The sequence below is a fragment of the Hoplias malabaricus genome, chromosome 6 (genome assembly GCF_029633855.1).
Source record: "Hoplias malabaricus isolate fHopMal1 chromosome 6, fHopMal1.hap1, whole genome shotgun sequence".
Taxonomy (NCBI): domain Eukaryota; kingdom Metazoa; phylum Chordata; class Actinopteri; order Characiformes; family Erythrinidae; genus Hoplias; species Hoplias malabaricus.
The window spans coordinates 32,152,997-32,170,056 of NC_089805.1; the positions used below are offsets into that span (position 1 = coordinate 32,152,997).

Below are 17,060 nucleotides of genomic sequence, written 5' to 3' on the forward strand. Positions count from 1 at the left end.
TGAAGGTGGTGCCGTGTATCAGGACGACAATGCACCAATACACACAGCAAGACTGGTGAAAGATTGGTTTGATGAACATGAAAGTGAAGTTGAACATCTCCCATGGCCTGCACAGTCACCAGATCTTAATATTATTGAGCCGCTTTGGGGTGTTTTGGAGGAGCGAGTCAGGAAATGTTTTCCTCCACCAGCATCACGTAGTGACCTGGCCACTATCCTGCAAGAAGAATGGCTTAAAATCCCTCTGACCACTGTGCAGGACTTGTATATGTCATTCCTAAGACAAATTAACACTGTACTGGCCCCAAAAGGAGGCCCTACACCATACTAATAAATTATTGTGGTCTAAAACCAGGTGTTTCAGTTTCATTGTCCAACCCCTGTAGGTGAGAACATATAATTTTGGCTGCATGTAATACATATACATTTATTATTTTTTTTTTTTTGCCACACTAAATAGTGTTCTCTTGAATCAGTTTATACTATTGGGGCATTGAATTCTTTGTATTGTATGTTTCTCAGTGTGGTGTCTATAGAGTGCCATTAAAAACTAATCAGAAACTATTGCTTTTCACAACAACGCTAGGTTTATTATTCTTTGTTGCATTAAAAAAAAATACTTTGTAATGTTAAATCCCTTTGTAGTGAAAGAGGAAGTATGAAGTAAGGAAAGTAACATGAGCAGGAGGAGTGCATATAAATATCTTTTCGAAATGGGTGATGGGTTGTGAAAACCCAAATGTGAAATGACGCCTGAACCTCACACGTGCAGCCTCTTTTATGTTCTAACCAATATTTCAAGCTCTCTTTCTAGCTGGGGTGGTATATGATGGCAGGGTGATGGTATATGAATGGTAACAAATTCATGAAGTTTTTTAGAATATGGAAGCTTTCCCAGCCAGTCTTCAGCTCATGGAAGCTTTCTTGAAATTTAATTTGAGCATTATTTGTACAATCATAACCATAATACAAACAAATGATCACAATTGACAATTTTTTTACCACTGTGTAAATGTGGAAAGGTTTGATGATGTTTTTATTTATATTTCTTATTGTGGATGTTTGTCTTTTAAAACCTGATACAAACAACTGAAATGGAGGGGATGTAAATGTACTTCCCAGATGCTTGTGAGCATTCCCACTTACATCAACATGAGTCTTGTAATGACACTTTTATTCATTGATTCATTGTTTTTAACCGCTTTAAGTAATGGGTCTGGTGCATACCCAGAAACACTGGGCGCAAGGCAGGAACACACCCTGGAGGAGGTGCCGGTACTTCGCTGGGCAACACACGCTCATACACACAGACACACATATGGACGCTTTTTAGAGTAGCCAACCCACCCACCAACCCATGGAAAGTAGAGCTGGGCAATTAATCGAAAATTTATCGAAATTGACATTCAGAACTTCTAATCGACAATCTGGTCTATATCGATTATATAAATGATTTTTATTCTGTTATGTTCCCACTGTGTGTTCATGTACTGTCCCTTTTTAAAACTACGCTACCAAGCTGTTGTCCCGTGATTCTTCCCCTATCTGACACATGGAAGCAACCTATATGCCAAAGCCGACCAAGCAATTCTAGCAGCTAGTACCAAAGAAAAACGCAGCATCTGTGGTTTGCACGTGCTGTGTTTTAACTATAATTAAGACGACACTGAACAAAAAGAAGTCAAATGTAAACACAATTTCAGCAACCAAAGCACAAACCAAATATAAACAGTGCTCAAAAAACAAGAGAGGAACATGTTCCCCGCAACATTAGAAAAAATATCCCAGCTTTAATACTGGAGCATATTTACAGCCTCATCACTGAACTGTGAGGGTTAAAAATACACAAACAAAAAAATCATTAAATAATTGTGATCGTGGTAAAATGTACAATTAATAATGATATTGATTTGTGCTCATATCGCCCAGCACAAATGAGAGGAAACATGAGCACCTGGAAGAAACCCACACGGACATGGAAGCAGGGTTTGAGCCCACAACCTCAAGACACTGGAGCTGTGTGACTGCGACACTACTTATTGCGCCACCATGCAAACACTCTGATTATTTTATTTCATTGTCTTATGTTTTTGATTGGTTCAAAGTTTGGCCAAGGAAATTGTTGTTATCTGAATGTTGGTTTGCCATCAGAATAATGACAGCATTGGATTTTACTGCTACAAGGTTGTCACCTGTTTATCTCTCTCTTCTGTGTTTCTCTCATAACTGACCAGGTCATTGGGGCTGGTGCCTCGGGCCTTAAGGCCCCTGGCAATTACGCCCTAGACCTATGATTTGGGGCAGTCCACAGTCATTATAAAACAATACATGAGTAGACTTTAACTAAATAAATGAAATAAAGGTCTATCTGTCCATGTCTTGCCACTATACACCAAAAAGTACAGAAAAATAACTGCATAGGAAACATAAGGTAACTGCTCATAGAGAATTGAACAGAAAACAAATTTTTAATGGGTGGTGTTGAAGTTAACGGATTAAATTTCTCAGTCGCTACAACGGATTTCCTTCACAGCCAGCCATAACCCACTCAGTTGCATCATGCTGTTAATGAGGTTGTGTTTTGTGGTGTGTGTTTAAAATCTTAATATTGGAATATTAGACCATGTGAACTACAGAACGAGGGAATTACAACTTTGGAATCCAGGAGAAATTCATGCCAACAGGCTAACGACATTTTCGCACAGAATGGAGCAAAATTGATTTAAACTAGTTTTTGTGTAAAAGATTTTAAGAATTTAGAGATACTAAGTTATAAAAGCAATTCTGGTAAAAAAAAAAAAAAAGTCAAAGGACTGGTGCTTGGTGCTTCTAGTTAGACAACACATCCTCTTGGTCCAGCCTCTTCCTCCTCATCCTGCATTCTGGAGTCATAACTACATCTGTAAAAACCCTAAAATGAGATAGCAAAGTTTCAGGCTCATGGTTTTACATGCAGTGCTTTGAGGCATTGTTTTGTCTTGTCTGTTTTTTCATAATACAATGAAATAAGTATTATTTTTATTTTTATAGACTTTTTTTATTAACTGGAGGAAAAGTGTGTGTGTGTACTTTTTTTAAAATTCTTGTCAAATTTGCAATTATTGTTCCACTTATTACGAGAGGGCTTGTGTCCATTTGCCTTGTAAAACCCTGGTTCTTGCCTTTGTGTCTCGAGTGTGTACTTCAGACTTTTACTAGTCTTTTAAGGAGAAAAAGGGATGCTGCAGCTTTCTTGACCTGGGATCAGAGTGAGCTTTCTCGCCATGCACTTTGATGCCTGCTAGGGAAAGCATCTGTGTGTGTAGCCTGGCAAGAAAAAAAGCCCAACTCTCCTCTACAGTTCAGTCAAAGTACACAGGCGAACACACACACACACACACCCTTACACCCTTTCATGCTGCCCTCACATGTTCTGCATTTTGCTTGTAATCAGCAGTACACACAGTGTCTGCAAGAATCTTTTTCCCCCTTTTTCCTTTTTCCATGCTGTTCCTATGCTGTTTGGCGGTGAAGTTAATATGTGATTAGGAGGTCATTACCTCTGAGGGATTTAGTGCAGTGACCAGTGCCCAGACACAGCTCAACTTCTGTGTCACCACCAGCAAGTTTTAGGGTCAGTGGATGTCTGCTAAGAGCTGCTAAGAATATATTTGTGTCTCCTGGAGACAGGAGATTTAGACTTCTGCTGTACTCTGTGTTTTATATATATGAAATAAACACGTACACATCCCTTTCAAAGACAAAAAGAAATGCGTGGCATATATATATATATATATATATATATATATATATATATATATAAAAACTCAGTTACTGGCAATAACTAGTTATGTACAATGATTCATGTTTAATAATTTCAGTATACATTTGATTTGGAATTTTTAATAAAGTTGTTTTTTTTTTCTCTTTTATTCTCTTTAGATGGCTCCCTTCCAAAATGTGAACCCAAAAGTGAAGTGTCCAGTCAGATATCAGGTAAAGAGCAGTCAAAAATGTTAATTTTATATTTTGGGAATTTGTGTTTTGATATTTATAATGGCCTTGAATAAAAATTACCCTTTTCTCTGTTAGCATTATCGCTAAAGGTCTTGAGTAAATATGTAATACACCCCCCCCCCCCCCAAAAGGTATCCCTTTTGTGGGATTTGTGGTTTGTTGATGGTCTTCCCTTTGATAATGCTCATATATCCCATGTATTTTTTATTTTGAGCATTAAAAATGAGTGGTAAAAAATGTAAATCTATAGTCATCACCTTTCTATTTTTCTTTGACCTGTAGCTTGCTTTACTGATTCATAGTATGGTGAAAGCATTGTGGGGTTGCCTTTGGTTGTACATTCGTCAGAGGTGTCTCTCTGAAGAGACATGCACATTCCCCAGAGAGATTGTTAACACTGATCATTCACACTTGTGGGGTTAAAATAAGCCACTGCCTCACCCATGCTATCACTGAGTCTATTCAGCTATGTGCAGTCTTACCCTGTACCACACTTTTTACCATCTGTCCTTAACAATATTCTGCGTAGTAATGTATAAGAGTAGCAATGCTTGGCTAGCTCAATGATTAAGAAAATTCTACCTCATACAAACCAGTAACGTCATCGGCTGTGCTAGTTTTACCCCACAACACGTTTCCTAAATGCCTCTGGGTTTTCTCAGTGTTGTTTTGCATACTTCAGTTAACTTTTGAGATGAGACCGCAGGGAACACAGAACAGTAAAACAGTTGCACCAACGCTTCCTGCATATCCCTGCCTATAATACGGGTGGTTTGCATTGCCTTTCTGCCTATCATATGAGCGTGTCTTCCTGCCATGATTTCTACTTTTCCCCTTAAATGAGCACTATCTGGGATTTTTTACCCATTTATATAGCATCCAATGACTCATTTCAGTGTAATATTGTAGTTGATTTAAGGCGTCCTGAGAAAACAAAGTAGCTGCACTAAGCTGTACTTTGCTGTTGTCAATGCCTTGTTTTTACCCTCGGGTCGACAGGTAGTCCTGCCCTGTGGAAACTTGGGACATACCCACATTTGTTTTGCCCTCCCTAACAACACCGGCATTGACCACATAGCTTTCTCTGTGCATGATGGTGGATTCCTCTACCAAATGACCAGGATAACACAACAATTCCCATTCTTCTTATTCAGGTTTCCCATTCCATCTTAAAAGCTTCTGTAAATTTAAATTTCTGCAGTTACCCTGTGTTGTTTCTTTTCCATTCAGGGCCATTTATTTAGGTAAATACTGTTGTTTACCTTTCATCAGTGTTAAAACCATTGCTCATCAGCACTATTTAGGGTGGAATGGAAAATTCAAATGAGACACTAACTACTGGAAAGAGGGAGAGCCTGAGTTTACTGCCACTTGGCTCGCCTCAGAGCGTTCAAGAGTTTCCCCCCCCCTCCCCTGTGCTCCGAACCTGTAGGAGCCTGGTTTTTCTACCCTCTTGACTGAGAGAGAAACTCTGTTTTTATCGCCTACGCTCTGGTGAGGAGAGCTCAGTTGTGCCAGTGAAATGTGCTAACTTGTGCCGTCACTGCACTGGTTTGACACCAGCAGAGAAATGCTGTGCTCTGCGTCTAAAAAGTTAGTCCCCTGAGCATATTAACTACTCCTGTTCCCCCTGGACTCCTGTAGCCCATGTTAGTTTGTATCCTTTTAGTTGGTATTTGTGGAACTCTGGAAGCACTTTTGGTGGAGGGAAAGCAGCAAAGAAATAAGATAAATAAATAAATAAATAAATATATATATATATATGTCCCATGTGTATTTTCATGCCAGAGTGACTGGCTTGAAAAGTTAGCTGTTATGGATAGCTTGAATTTGTTGTTAATGTCTTAAGCTCAGATTTAATGAGTCAGTATGACCTTTTTTAAGCTTTTGCTCTCAGCAACTAGCAGTTAAGACAGGAGGTGGGGTTGAGGTGGAAAGAGTGTGAGGCTGAAGGGAAGGGCATAGCTGAATGATTGTTTATGTTTGGTTCTGAGATGCTAGTGCAACCTCTGCTGGCACAGTCTGTGATCTTTGCACATTTTTACTCTGATTTCTTAATACGTTTTAATCTTTTAAAGATGTAATGGTATGTTTGATGAGAAAAATGTTTGTTTGTACATGGCTAAAATAGGCCTTGTATTAAGTTTTTGCCAGACCCCACCTACTGGGCAGGCCTAGAAGAGGTATTTTTGCTAACTGACAGTCTGACTGACTCACTTTGAAACACACATGCGTGACTAGGAATTGTTAGTTCAGGCATATTTCAAATTTCAGCTCTTGAGCTAAATTTGGAAATGTTCGGCACGTTTCCACAGACATACACTAGTCCGTGAACCAGAAAAATTTGTTCCTAGCTGGGACCGACAAACAGTAGGCTCTTAAACTTGAACTATGGCTGAATAATAATAAATAAGACAGGAACACACTCCGTTTGTGTTTCTCGGGCTGTGTTTGTCGTGACACTCTATGCATCGGTTAGTTCACCAACTCAGCAAGGACGACTTAGAACTCGGCAACATTTACACACGTATTATATCTCACAGAGAGAGGAGGACTGCTGAATTTGTCTTATTTCACAGGGGTGTGTGTGTGTGTCTTTGCATGAAATATTGTAAAGGAAAGTGGTGGGGAGACATTTTGTGTCATTAGTGTATTTGTAAAACTCCACATTGCTGCACACGGCCACATTTAAACTTCACGTGTTTGACCTGTTACAATTAATAAATAAGTAATTGTAAGTAATTACATGTCGGACGAAACCACTTTTATTTTGGGCACTGGGGATTTGTAAAAACATTCGACCTGTTTTCAGCTGACAAATGGTGAGAAAACATCTGAACTTTATACGTGTTTTTTGATGGCAATCATAGACTTTGCTTTAAATGAGATGTTAATGGTATTGTAAAATTCATAAAATACCTTTCATGTCTGTACTTTTTTTTTTTTTTTTTTTTTCTTCTAATTTTTTCATTTCTAATAACTACGCAAAAAAGGATTTAACGCACTAATGTGAAGCATGATTTGTAGGTATTATAATAATGACTTTGTGACTTTGGGTACGTGTTTACATGGGCTTAGTTGAGATCATAATGTGAGCTCTAATAGAGGAACAGAACCCAGATTATTGCTTAGTTAGATAAACTTCTATCCCCCCATATAGTTGCCAAATGAAACTCCTTCACTGACCAAGTTCCTCACTTTCTCACCACTCTCTGACTGTTAGTTAACACCCAAGTTCCTGACGGAAGTGTCAGTGACTCGATGCAGGAGTGTAGCTGCTGCTTCCCTTTATTCCATTCGAAATGGCTGCCCCTCTCAAAGCTCCTAGTATTGATTGGTTTTAACAGAAAGGCTTTTTCCACAATACCAGTGCTGCTGCCTCACCATATGCCCCCGCCCCCCAAAGCACACACCACCAGTGAAGTTGGTGGTTCTGCAGTTGTGTTCTCTATAAATAGATATAACCCACCCAACTAAAGACTCTTTGCCCCCCACAGAACCAAAATAGTGAAGCACACATGCGCACACACAGGGCTCACTGATATCGTAAATGCACAGGTGATAACTGTCCAAACACGATACAAGTACTGCAATGGAGAAATACTGTGTAGTCCACTGGAGTCTGAATGGAAACAATACAGACACCTGCATCTCCGGATACACACTGATAATGTCAGAGAAGGATGGACTACATGCTGAGGGATACTCAAAATTACAGAAAACCAGTGGAACTCAACACAAATGGAAGTAGTTTTGATGTATTTTCAGAAACATTTCATTTTCTTAACAACAAGAGGAAATCCGTTTATTCATTCATATTTTAAAATCTCAAATATATATTATATTATAAAAACATTTTTAAAATGATTTCTTCTGTGGTCAAGTATGAGTATTTTAAAAAAATGTTATGCTTCCAATCTATATACTCCCTATCTATGTATCTACTTACTTTTTTCCACAGTTTGATTGAATTTGCATTCCCTAATGTATAAAGCTGTGAGTGAAAAAAATATCTGCATAACACTATAAAGTGCTGCAATTTTTTGGTACCTGTTAGGATGTAGGCCCTGTATGTTAAACCATAGAAAGTGCACAGAGGGCATTCACTTATTTAATCCTACTGGTCACTACATTTACAGCCCTGGTTTATGGTAATGTTTCAAAAACACGATGAAGTGCCTGCACTGTTCAACTTCCCCTTTTAAGATATTAACTGTCACTGTCAACGGTTTCCGTGAGCTCAGCCTAACCGACGCTGAGGAATTTCAGTAACGGAAGACACTCTGCTCACGTCAGCCTGGCACTGAGAAGGTTTGTTTGGTTTGAATTTATTTATTTATTTATTTTTTGGGCGGGGGGAGGAGGAGGAGATCTTTCTCAGTGGACGTTCTCGAGAGTTTTAAAGTCACTGCAGCCTCTCCTCTTCCCTGTGTGGGCCCCTGTCTCTTTGAATGAACATCAAGCAATAAGAAGGAGAGATCTGTGAGAGTAAATGGTTTCCAGGGCTTTATTATTGAAGCCCACATGGATGTAATTATAATAGGACAGCAAGGGAGTGGAAAGAATACAGGGGAATGATTGACTGTGTAATAGGAGAATATAAAATGACACAATGGTAGGAAAAGAGAGGATAGATAGTTGAAATTGAAACGTATTATTTTAAATGTCATGTAAGTCGACAGACTAAATTAGAGAAGGCTGCCCAGTGAGTGATACGTTTCATTTCATAAAGATCACCCATCTTTTAAAGAAAATGTACAAATATCAATACTGCCGTCTCTGATACATATATTTCCTCCAAGCTGTATAGCTGTATCCTTTAATTACAATACATGTTTGTTCAAAAAACATTTGCATTTTGTTTTTCTATCATAAGTCTTAATTTTCCAGATTAACTGCAGCATTTTGTGTGTACTAGAGGAATAAAAATATGGTGATATTTCTGGAGCAAATTGTATCAGCCAATAAATCAAAAAATAAGTCATTTTCCTGGTTGCCACAAAGTAATTAAGTAATTGTACTTGTAACACATTTTGTTAAATGATGGTAATTACCCCAAAACACTGAAGTAGTTCTGTTGAAATGAGGAGATAAATAGTGCTACTAAATATAATATCAATTGTTTATGCATTGTTCCTGATTATTTACGTCTTTGTTACGTCTGTTGTTAAGACTTTTAAAAATGTTTCTTTTATTTAACAGAGTCAAATATCCAGTTAGATTGAATAATGTGTGAGCAGTCCTTTAACCCTTGAAAAACAGCTACTTTACTGCAGTGTTGTGCTCTATAAAAATATATAACAAATGTCTTCTTTACTGAGTCTGCATGAGTTAAAAAATGTTTTATGCATTTGAATAGAAATGAGTTGAAATGACAAAACCTCCTTTGCCATTGATCCAACTTTTCTTATGGTTACATAAAAGTAATAGCATACTTCATTGCTTTTAATTCTGGAATGGTGTGTGCGTGTGGGAATTTTTAAAAATATATTTTTGGGAAAGTAAACACTGAGTTTATGAGGCCTTTGTTGAAAGTTGTAGTGCCATAACCAGTAAAGTACTAAAGCATTCATATTCTCTGTCCTCTTTTCTCCCTCTCTGTTTCCTTTGTATGAGTGGTGTGTGTGCTCTTGCTTTACCCTACCCTGTTATTAGGGGGCCTGAACTCAGGGGGCTGGCAGGAAAGATCATAAAAATATTTATAGAGGAAAGAAAATGCATAGTGCTATGCAAAAGTCAGGCACCGTACATTAATTTTAATTTCCAGTCAAAATGGACATTTCATACAAATTGTTCATTTCAAGTGATATTTGTGAGAAAACTGGATGTAATGTAATCTTTATATTTAATCTCAAATGAGCTTGTGTATGGAAGGGGAATTTCAAAAGGAAATAAAATGAACATGAACACTCTTTGATTGAAGCACAAGAGCACCTCCATGTGGAGCAGTCCCTATGTGAATATTTGAGAAATGGCGCCCCTTATGGTGCAAATCCTAACAATGAGTGAGTGTGTTTGTGAGATACAAGCAAGTGTAAAAACCCATGACACTTTCACCTGGTCATATTGTGAGGTCATAATGTTTGATCTGAGCATCTTCAAAATCGCAAATTTTTGGGGGTTGGTTAGTACCTACTAGGAGTTCTCTAGTGAAGTCACTGCAGAGCTACAGGGTCTTGGGGACCCAAGGCTCTTCAATATGGGAGGAGAGTGAATGCTAGCCTGTCTCCGCATGCACCAAATTCCCCACATCTCAATCTGATCAAGCATCTGTGGTTTATGTGGGGAAAACAAATCCAGTCCATGTAGCGCTCACCTTGCTTGAAAAATTGCGGCTTGTCCAGAATTCTGCAGCCAGGGTTTTAACAGCAACACATGAGAGCACATATCACACCAGTTCTAGCGTTGTTGCACTGGCTTCCAGTCTCTTTTAATATAGATTTTTAAAAGACTTCTACTGGTTTTTAAAGCACCAAATGGATTACCACCATCATACATTATGGACTGTCTGTCTCTGTATGTTCCAAATCGTTCTTTTAGATCCAGCACTGCAAGTTTGCTTAAAGTACCAAAAGTAAATGAGGGGAGGCAGCATTTTGTTTTTATGCACCAAAAAAATGTACCAACTGAGATTAGACCGGCAACATCAGTAGAACATTATAAAAAGACCTGAAGACATACTGTTTCTTGGTTGTTGTTTTTTTTTTTATCACATTTTATGTTACTAATTATTGCATTATTCCTAGTATTATTGTATTCTATTTTTATTTGTATCATGCATTTTTATTATTGTATTTTGTTTTATTTTTATTATTTTTTTTCATTATTTATGGCTGTTTGAATTTGTGTTTGTCTTATTTAAAAAAAAAACGCATTATTTTAATTATCAGTACACTCTTTACCCAGTGCTTGTATGTTTCTTTTCTTCTTTATATATAAGGCACTTTGAGCTTCAATAATGCGTAAAAGGCACTATATCAATAAAGATTATTGTTATTCACACGGACTTAAAGGCGAAATATATAATATATTTAGTGTAGTAAATCATACAATTACTAGTATCTGTCATGAAAGATTACAAAAACATGCTAAGTTGAATCATAGGCGTTTCTGACAGCAGGGCTACAGCCTCTGTTTTTCTTAGAGAAGTGTCTGTTCCAGAGCAGAACTGTGTTTAGGTCTGTGACCCCACCCATTGTCCAGTCCCTGGAATGTTTCCACACTTTGGTTTGCCAGGTATGACACAGTAGCAGATACAAACACAGTGTACTGCAGCCATGGAGGCAAGGTAGTGCACATCAATAACGTTATTTTACTGGACCTTAAAAGCCTTAACGTCTTTCATGACCACACATGGCGTACAATAAGTGGAAATAATCAAGAGAAAAAGGGAAAAATCAATAGGTAATATAACACCAGCTTCATCTAATGAAACATTTAAGATTGAAATGAGAAATCAAATATGAAAAATACGGGAAAAATGACCGATACTTGTTCAATGTGTGAATGTCCAAAGTTGAAAGCAATTTCAGTTGTCTTGGGAAGTTCATTGCTTGGGTGGGTTGGTACTGTTTTGAAACACATGTGGACAAATGTATAACAGCTGTATTCACAAGTTGCTGTGTCTTGCCTTGCATGCCACTCGTTCATGTAGCATGAATGTGCAAAGGAAGTCTTTAGTTATGCCAACTATGTAGAACATGGTGAGCTGCTGACCACTTGGGATTCTGGTTGGGATTCTGCAGAGTTGTATGTGGGTTTTTTTTTTAACTGACAGTGATGATATAGATTTGTAATGATGAACCAAGTTAATGTTTGACTAATTGAGCTGAATGGGACATTTGTGTGCTGTTTTAAATGTACTCAGACGGAAACCTGCGTATCCTCGGCAAACTCGATATAACAAATATGGTCATTTTCAAAATTGTGTTTAAAACAAACTATGGAAGGTATGAATATTTGCGATATATGCCCCAGCTGTAGCTTGGACTCAAGTCACGTTCACGCGCCTGCGTTTGATGCTCGAGCTTACATTGCAGTATTGCAATATGATAAAAGTCTTCATTCATTCATTCATTCATTATCTGTAACCGCTTATCCAGTTCAGGGTCGCGGGGGGTCCAGAACCTAACTGGAATCATTGGGCGCAAGGCGGGAATACACCCTGGAGGGAGCGCCAGTCCTTCACAGGGCAACACAGACACACACACATTCACTCACACCTATGGACACTTTGGCGTCACCAATCCACCTGCAACGTGTGTTTTTGGACTGTGGGAGGAAACCGGAGCACCCGGAGGAAACCCACACGGACACGGGGAGAACACACCAACTCCTCACAGACAGTCACCCGGAGCGGGAATCGAACCCACAATCTCCAGGTCCCTGGAGCTGTGTGACTGCGACACTACCTGCTGCGCCACCGTGCCGCCTGATAAAAGTCTTATCGAATTTAAATACATACCAGTAATATTGTGAACGATATTATATCGCCCATCCCTATTGTGGACGTGTTCCTGTGTGTTTTGAAGAGGAGAGAATAGATTGTCTGTCCTGCAAAGAGAATGTGAGGTAATGTTAGCATGTAAAGAGTATTTCCTCAGTTTTGTTTTTTCACCTGACAGCTGCAGCAGCAGCCTCCCTCTTTCTATTCTGTGTTTATTTATGAGCACCAGACAGCGCTCTGTCCTTCTATTGGTCATCTTCAAAGAACATGCTGTAGGATAAGTCAGACTAGATCCAAAAAATTCTAACATGCTAGACTTTTTGTCATGGGGCGCCCCAGACACCACATTGCTGATCTTTGATTACATCACACTACATTACCATTACTCGCCCCTGATGCTTAAATTTGCATCAGTTTTGTCGGATGCAACAAAATTGGGCTAAATTTGTGTAGTCTGGTCCTGGCATAAGAGGATTGTCACTTTTGGTTCAAGACCCTTCCAAATGTGTCTCTTTTTATTGCAGTTTTAACTTTCATGAATGGCTGTTTGGTTCCATATGAAATATGCTCACTAACACACGAGTTTAGTCCATACCCAGTATTTCTGTAGATCACTGATCCTTCAAGTTTCATTAAATGAAGATATTTAATCTTGTTTCCTGTAATTTTATCTTTAAAATACTAGTTTTAATATGTGGAGCTACTAATACTGGATTTTTTTTTCTCATTTTGTCTCTCATAGTTGAAGGGTACCTATATTAAAAATTACAGACGTCTCTCATCTTTCTAAGTAGGAGAACTTGCACAATCAGTGGCTGACTGTAATTTGTGATGCATCATACTGGAAATATGATTTATTCAGTCTAATGCAGATAATTTTTGCTGTGACAGTTCGGTTTGGCTGTGAGTTTGCTTGAAACAAAAGAGAACTTGCAAATAAAATTGCAGGTTTAATTCATTCATTATCTGTAACCGCTTGTCCAGTTTAGGATTGCGGTGGGTCCAGAGCCTACTAGGAATCACTGGGCACAAGTCAGGATCACACCCTCGAGGGGGCGCCAGTACTTCATAGGGCAACGCCCGCGCGCGCACACACTCGCACGCTCAGACCTATGGACACTTTTTAGTCACCTATCCATCTACATGCATGTGTTTTTGGACCGCAGGAGGAAATGCATGCGGACACTGGGAGAAGACACCAAACTCCTCACAGTCAGTCACCCGGAGAGGTCCCTGGAGCTGTGTGACTGCTACACTACCTGCTACGCCACCCATTGCAGAATGTTTAGTTTGCAAATTGTATACAGACAAATTAAAGCAAAATATAACTCATTACCTTATGGGTCTACGTCAAGGACACAGAGGGATTTGAACTCAGTTGCCTTCTCATGTAGAAACAAGTGTTTTCTTGGCTACAATGGTTAGGTTGTTGTCCTTTCTGGCAGAGATCATCAACACACACCTCCATACCCTCTGTTCCAAACCCACCTCCACAAAATCACACTGGCCTCTTTCCTTCTCCCTTCCTTATCATCATCATTACCTTTATTGCTTAACATGGTCTAGTGTTTGTCCCTTGAGTAGGGGTAATAGAAGGCATTTTAGAGTTTTATGCTGTGCCTGTGTCCTGCTTGTATTATTTAGATGTTTAGATTTAGATTATTTAGGTGAAGATGGAAAGGAATGTCACTACATTAATGGAATTATTTTACATGTTTTATTTCCACAATTTAAAGCATTGGACAGGTCCATCTAGTGACCTGAACTAATAGAATGAGGTAACAAACCTCTGCTTTGGTGAGACTCATTATGACCTTAAACACATACAGAACCTTTTTTGTAGCATGGTGGTGCAGCAGGTAGTTTCGCGGTCACACAGCTCCAGGGTCCTGGGATTGTGGGTTTGAGCTCTGCTTCAGGTGACTGTCTGTGAGAAATTTGGTGTATTCTCCCTGTGTCCGTGTGGGTTTCCTCCAAGTGCTCTGGTTTCCTCCCATGGTCCATAAAACAAACATTGGTATGTGTGACGCCCTGGTAAGGACTGGTGCCCTCTCCAGGCTGTGTTTTCACCTTGTGCCCAGTGAATCCGTGTAGGCTCCGGACCCACCCCCACCCATACAGACATGCATACATACTTTATTTATTGCAGAGGGAAATGCAAGAATTTTTTGCTAAATAAAAGATGCACAGTTCCAGAAATGGACAAAATTTTAATTAAACAAAAGTGTTTTAATTAATAACTACGGCAAGTACGAAAATACACATACTTGTACTTGGTGGGAAAATTTTTTTATGTATCTCTAGTAACAATACCATATCTCTAAGGCTACAGGAGAGGGCCAGTTCTGAGAACGAAGCTGATCTCCACACTTTCTAAGAAGCTTCTCACTAATCCTCTGTTCTCTTTTGTCACACCAGCAGAATTTTACTTTTCTGGGGTATGTGGCTTTGGCATACACATGCTCGATCTCTTGCAAGATCTTGCTGCAATGGCAAAATGCTACCACCAGTCTATGAAACAAATTATGGTGGTCAGAATTTCCACACACCAATTTGTGTATTGTTAACTAACTGCATTTTCTTTGTTGACCTTTGCAATATGAAAGTTGTTTTTTTGACTAAAGAATTCCTTTGTACCTTAAGTCCATTAAATTAACGTCCTGAGCTGCATATTGATTATCCTGTCTTGGCAGCACTCTGCTGATTATGGGCATTGGGACAGGAATGGCTGCCTCTCTGCCCCTCTCCAGTCTAACACATTCTGTCTCTCGAGTATTAAGACTGAGGGGGATTAGAGGCAATCACAGACAAAGCCTATTCCTTCCCCTAAATCCAAACATGACAGCTGTTTACAGGGGCTTACTTACAGCCGGCCTGTTTACTGTAAAGACTGCAGGGTTTAGCCTAGCATCGCAAGCACGTTGTAAATCTTATCAGCACGGGAATGGATGCCTCTGCTGTCATACCACTCTCGATGACCAGGTTGATGGGCAATTTGAAGACCTTTTGATGCATCTGTTTTGGACTTCATCGTTCCTGGCAAGTGGCGGAATTCCATCATATGCTGAAGATTCCAGTGACTTTCTTATTCGTGTGTGGTTGTGGCATGGTCAGTACCATAGGGAGTTGTAGTCATGAGCCTACATTGTGGTGCGGTGAGGGACATAGTGAGTCTGTCGAGCCACTGGCAGGACAATGTGATGGCGCTGGTGGACCAGCACAGGTGGCAGTATGCACAGACAGGGACCACTTTACTTCAGCTGCCAGGTAATGTCCAGCCTGTTCTGTACTTGCACTTCAGAAAGTACCATCATGCCATCTGTATCCAGTTAACCCTTAGGAGTCACTGATCACACTTGCATGATCAAGCCTCGTGACTTTTTTCAAGCATTGGCGCCAATTTCTGCCGCCAATGTGATTTAAAATAAATAAATAAATAAAATACCATGTTTCCATGTGGGTCAGTAGCTACATACATTTTAGTATAATTTTTTAAAGAAAAAAAAGTTTGGGATTTATTTATACTTTACTACAAGCTGCATACAGTACGGCAGGTGTGGGAGGGGCAAACATGCTGAGAGAAAGAGTGAAAAAGAAGAGAAAAAGCAATATGAAACTCAGCCATGGTTTAAAAAAAATGTTGTATGTGATGTATAAAGGCAAAATCAGAAGTATACAAAAATGGGCAAAATAAGCCTCCTAAGGATTAAATTTACTAGAAGCTCATGAGTTTGTCTCTAGTAGTAGTAGTAGTGATGATGAAAATGAGAGAATTTTGTACTGTGCCGTCCTTAAACCAAGGTCATTTTACAACAATGAGACCTACTAGTATGTTACAGTCTGTTGGTACCTTTTAAAGTTCATTGAAACAATGCTTTATTCCTCCTTCATGTAATGAAATTAAAAGCAGTATTTTCATGTATAACCGCAGGCCTTTGGTACATCATAGAATAAAGAAAATCAAATGTGGAAAGAGATCAGTCTCAGAGAGGTAACAAAAGCTTTAGTGGAATTTGTTTAAGTGCATGTTGACAAGCCTCAATGCTTCTAAGAGGATGTTCTTTGGACTAAAGACACAATTTTTTGGCAAGTCACATCAGCTCTGTGTTCACAGATAAGAAAAATGAGGCTTTCGAATAAAAGATCACCATACCTACTGTAAAACACGGAGAAGGCTTGGGCATGTTGTTTTGTTACTGCATCCGGCACAGACGTCCTTAAATCAGTGCAGGGGCCAATGAAATGAAACGAAAGTGTCAGAAAGCTCTATCTCAGTCACGGGTTATGGGTCCTGCAATGACCCAGAACTCACAGTTAAAAGCAACCAAGGATAGCTAAGAACAAAACAGTGGACTATTCTGAAATGGCCATTTGTGAGCCCTGATCTCAGTCCTGTTAAGCATCTGTGGAAAGAGCTGAAACACCCTGTGTCTGGAGAAGAATCTTGTCAAAAGACAGCTAGAGCAGTTTTCTCAGGAGGAGTTGGCTGAACTACCTGTTGACTGATACAGAAGTCTCATTCAGTGCTTCAGAGACAAATTATTTTTGGCTATTGCCTCGAAAGGTTGCGCACCAAATTATGTTAAGGTAGAGCTGGGTGATACGGCCAAAAATGTTA

At 39.2% G+C, this 17,060-nt stretch overlaps 1 protein-coding gene across 3 annotated transcripts in view; it reads left to right on the forward strand.

Annotated features, from left to right (window-relative positions):
• Positions 1–17,060, forward strand: part of trioa (trio Rho guanine nucleotide exchange factor a) — a 107,310-nt gene that overhangs the window by 19,845 nt on the left and 70,405 nt on the right. For all 3 annotated transcript variants that reach the window (XM_066673966.1, XM_066673969.1, XM_066673967.1), the window contains exon 2: positions 3,922–3,975. In XM_066673966.1, coding sequence (XP_066530063.1) covers positions 3,922–3,975 — 54 coding nt within the window. The remainder of the gene's footprint in view (positions 1–3,921; positions 3,976–17,060) is intronic.